The 4,424-nt window shown below is 45.9% G+C and overlaps 1 protein-coding gene across 1 annotated transcript in view; it reads right to left on the bottom strand.

The window, feature by feature from the left end:
- GNB3 (G protein subunit beta 3) overlaps positions 1-4,424 on the bottom strand; it is a 39,804-nt gene that overhangs the window by 3,866 nt on the left and 31,514 nt on the right. Inside the window, exons 4-7 of the mRNA XM_018567362.1 lie at positions 4,232-4,338; positions 3,117-3,180; positions 1,365-1,527; positions 50-117 (exon numbers count right to left, since the gene is read on the bottom strand). Of these exons, the coding sequence (XP_018422864.1) occupies positions 50-117; positions 1,365-1,527; positions 3,117-3,180; positions 4,232-4,338 (402 nt within the window). The remainder of the gene's footprint in view (positions 1-49; positions 118-1,364; positions 1,528-3,116; positions 3,181-4,231; positions 4,339-4,424) is intronic.

The raw sequence follows: 4,424 nt of genomic DNA, 5'->3' as shown, positions 1-4,424 counted from the left end.
ACGAGAGGGGCGGTGGGGGGGGGGGGGGGGGCAGGAGGGGCGTCTCTCACCAGGTGGTGTCACCGGAGCTGGTCACAATCTGGTTGTCATCGAGGAAGCGACAGCAGGAAAGATAACCTGAAGGTGGAAGAGAAAGAACATTAACTAAACTTCTACGGCCAAAACTTCCTTTATAGCGTGGGTTGGGGTTAGAACCTCTGTTGGGTGTTAATTGTTATCTGTGTCCCCATTGGGGACATTTAACTGCACTTCCTGTCCCAGTAACAGAGTGTCACAAGAACAGGAAGTGATGAGATTTCTTTCTGATAGGCACATGTATTTAGAACAGTTGAAAATATCAGATTTTCATTGATTTCTGTGTCTTGCTTTCCTGGGTGACCCCGGCACTATCACATTTCTTATCCTGGTGTCACAGGGGATAAAAAGTAAGATGAGGGAGGTCTCCCCAACAAGGACATAGGCAGCAATAAAAAAAACTTGAACGGGATTCTGATACTCCAGTTCTCTGTGCTGGCATAGCTGAGTAACGGCCACGCCCCTCCTGATGAGTGCCCTATTACAGACTTGTATTGCAGGGGAAGAGAGGAGGCGTGTTTGATCAGATATGTTACTGAGTGCTGATTGCTGAGTGCGTTGGGTCTAACGCACCCTGCTGCAAGAGAATTGTCTCTTCCACTCCAGTGCTCTGTGCTGGCAGAGCAGAGTATCAGCCACACCCCCTCATCATACAGGGGGGGAGGAGGGGGCGTGTCTGACCAGGTCTATTGCTGAGAACACGGGTATAACTCTGGGGTCTGTTTTACTGCCCAGTCATAGATAGACACCCATTATATATCTTATTTTACACCCAGGGACGTCATCGCTGGACCCCTGCGCTTCTCTATGGAACGGGAGGGGTCGGCTGGGTGCTGTACAAAGCTTCCTGAAAACATCACAGCGCCCTGCCTCTGTACCCGTTTCAAGAGCCCTCAGCCCTGATGCCGGAAGTGGGAGGAGTTATGCAAATATCGAACTGCCTTGATGAGTGGATGTCAGTCTGGAGGAGTGGGCGTTCCTAGTCAGGCCTCATTTGCATGCAGACCTAGGCAATGCCCACATGTTATGCTGAGCCTCCATGATTGATAGAACTGAAATCCAATCAATGAAAGGGACGGGGCCAGGGACAGTCAGGCTGGGGAGGAAAGCTATAGATGATGCTGGACGTCCGCCAGCCAGGAACTGAGGCGGGCTCTATCTGACTTGCTGCAGCTTCTAATGCTAATTGTGAGGAGCTCATTAGTCTGTTAGTGAATCTTGCTCAGGTGGATAGAAATGATAAAAATCCACATTACAATTTTGTATTAGCGCAGTGGGCGGAGCCTGACCTGTGTGGGCTGCAAGCTCCCTGCTGACTCTGACGTTTCCTTCACGTGTCTTCAGATTGTATATGGAACACATGTTGTCCAGCCCACCGCAAGCAACAAAGTTCCCGGAAGGTGCGTAGGAGCAGGTCATCACCCAGGAGGAGCGCAGAGGGATAGCGTGGACCTAGATGGTAGAGTAGCATGGCATTAGATCATCTTTACTATTGTACATTATTTTCCTTCACTAATGACCACCAATGTAAGGAGATCCTTCACCAATGACCACCAATGTAAGGAGATCCTTCACCAATGACCACCAATGTAAGGAGATCCTTCACCAATGACCACCAATGTAAGGAGGTCCTTCACCAATGACCACCAATGTAAGGAGGTCCTTCACCAATGACCACCAATGTAAGGAGGTCCTTCACCAATGACCACCAATGTAAGGAGCTCCTTCACCAATGACCACCAATGTAAGGAGGTCTTTCATCAATGGCCACCAATGTAAGGAGGCCTTTCATCAATGACCACCAATGTAAGGAGGAACTTCATCAATGACCACCAATGTAAGGAGGTCCTTCACCAATGACTACCAATGTAAGGAGGTCCTTCACCAATGACCACCAATGTAAGGAGGAACTTCATCAATGACCACCAATGTAAGGAGGTCCTTCACCAATGACCACCAATGTAAGGAGGAACTTCATCAATGACCACCAATGTAAGGAGGTCCTTCACCAATGACCACCAATGTAAGGAGGTCCTTTACCAATGACCACCAATGTAAAGAGGTCCTTCACAAATGAACACCATTGTAAGAAGATCCTTCACCAATTACCACCAATGTAAGACAGTCCTTCACCAATGACCACCAATGTAAGGAGATCCTTCACCAATGACCACCAATGTAAGGAGGACCTTCATCAATGACCACCAATGTAAGGAGGTCCTTCACCAATGACTACAATGTAAGGAGGTCCTTCACCAATGGCCACCAATGTAAGGAGGTCCTTCACCAATGGCCGCCAATGTTATGGAGAATTATTTCTTCTGACCAATAATGTAAGGGGACCCTTCTCAAATAACCACCAATGTAACTGGGTCCTTCTCCACTGATCTCTAATGTAAAGGGCATTTTTTCCCCTTATCATCAATGTAAGGGGGTTCTTCTCCGCTGTCTAAAAATGTAAGTGGGCCCTTCTTCCCTGACCACGAAAGTAAGTAGGCCCTTCTTAATTGACCAGCAATATAAGATGCATTCCCCCCCTTCCCCACCAATATAAGTTGCTGCTTCTCCACTTACCATCTATATTAGTCTGCCCTTCTGCCCTGACCACCAATGCATAGTGCCTTCTTTCCCCTAATGACCAATATAAGGGGGCCCTTCCCCACTGACCACCAGTGCCAGTTCTATGTGTGTGGTTAGGAGCGCCTGCTACAGACTTCCGTCTTAGGGGAAATTTGTTTAAAATCTATATGTTAGGAACAACAGACACAGCCCACGCGTTTCAGGGGAATGGACTCCCTTCTTCAGGGTTTGAACAATGATTTGTAATGCAATCAGGAATGAAATAACATAGAAAGCGTGAAATTAAGCTGGACCGAGGCTAGTGTGTTGTAACGGCACGTGGGGGAGAAGCAGTGACGCCATTTATCAAGCATCCTGGAAAGTTCTGATGGGCTATTAGCATCTCTTTAAACAGCAACATTTAAACCCTTTTAGGGTCACAGTATAATAAACGCACATTACAGAAGGATACAGAAGCCCACCTTGTTAGTTGTGTACGTGTCCCACACGATTAACTTCCCATCTTGAGAGGCGCTGACCAGGAGTCTAGGAAATATAACATGTGTAGGTGACAAGCTTGGATATGACATCACAGTGGGTTCCCCTCTCTTTTAGAGGGATTTCCTTTCACTTCCTGTTGTGGCTATCGTACAGGAAGTGAAGGGGAAATCTCTCCCAAAAAAGCCAACAGGGCTTACAACCCTCCCTTCCGCTACATAAAACTAAAAAAAAAGTTTTGGCTTCAGCTCTACTTTAAGGGCCTGATCACCCTATCACGTTAGAGTCCTGTGTTTTTAAGGCACAAGGGGGTTTATTTATAAACAGATTTGTAAACTTTTCGCCCTGCGAATATTCATGAACGTTCTTTGCTAATATATGCCAAAGCAAAGTGAAATGAGTTTACGAATGTTTTCATGTAATTTCACATTATGACCATTAGATGGAGCTAAAGGAAAGAAGTATTTTTTTTTACTATGCTCTCCATCGCCATCTAGTGGTCATAATGTTATATTACATGAAGAAGAAAAAAACCTTCAAAAATACATTCCCTTGTAAAGAAACAACTAAAGAACGTTCCTTTTGGCATATGTCCGCACATAGCCAATGTCTGCAGATATTTGCAGGGTAAAGGGCCCCGCAAATTGTTTATTAATAGACCCCGAGGTGTATTCTTTGTTCATTTTGCATCAGAGTTATGCTTTTTCCTTTTATTTATTTTTTACTCTGAAATCACAGACATGTGACTGAAAGCTGAATGATTAGAATGTGTATTGCATTGGTAATGACATAGAATAATGGAAAGCAATCAATCAGCCCCCACTGTCAGACCAGAGAACGGAGATTGTGTGACGGATGGTGCCGTTTATTTCCCTCGGGACGTCCTGCCACATATATGATATTATGTTGTCTTTTATTCAATGACTTCTTATCAGTTTTACACTCGCTGTGCAATGCATGAAACATGTCACTGTGTGCCGGGCTGACGTATGCAGGAGCCGCATCCCTACAGATAGGAGTTGTATTGTGGAAACACTTTTATCTCTAGGTGGAAGTAGGGATCAGTAAAGTATATTTGTATGGACTGCAACTCTCATACCTGCAGTCAGTGGACCAATGCATGGCATAGATTTTAGCCAGGTGACCGCGCAACGTCCGTCTTGTGCGCAACTGGATCCGTCCGACTACCTCCATCCCACTGGTGACCTGAGGTAAAAATAACAATGAGAGAGAGGAGAGAGAAGGGAAGAGAGAGAGAGAGAGAGAGAGAGAGAGAGAGAGAGAGAGAGAGA

This window comes from Nanorana parkeri, unplaced genomic scaffold, assembly GCF_000935625.1.
Source record: "Nanorana parkeri isolate BGI_ZX_2015 unplaced genomic scaffold, ASM93562v1 scaffold1037, whole genome shotgun sequence".
NCBI lineage: Eukaryota > Metazoa > Chordata > Amphibia > Anura > Dicroglossidae > Nanorana > Nanorana parkeri.
The sequence above is the reverse complement of the archived record's forward strand: the minus strand, read 5'-3'. Positions and strand labels throughout refer to the sequence as shown.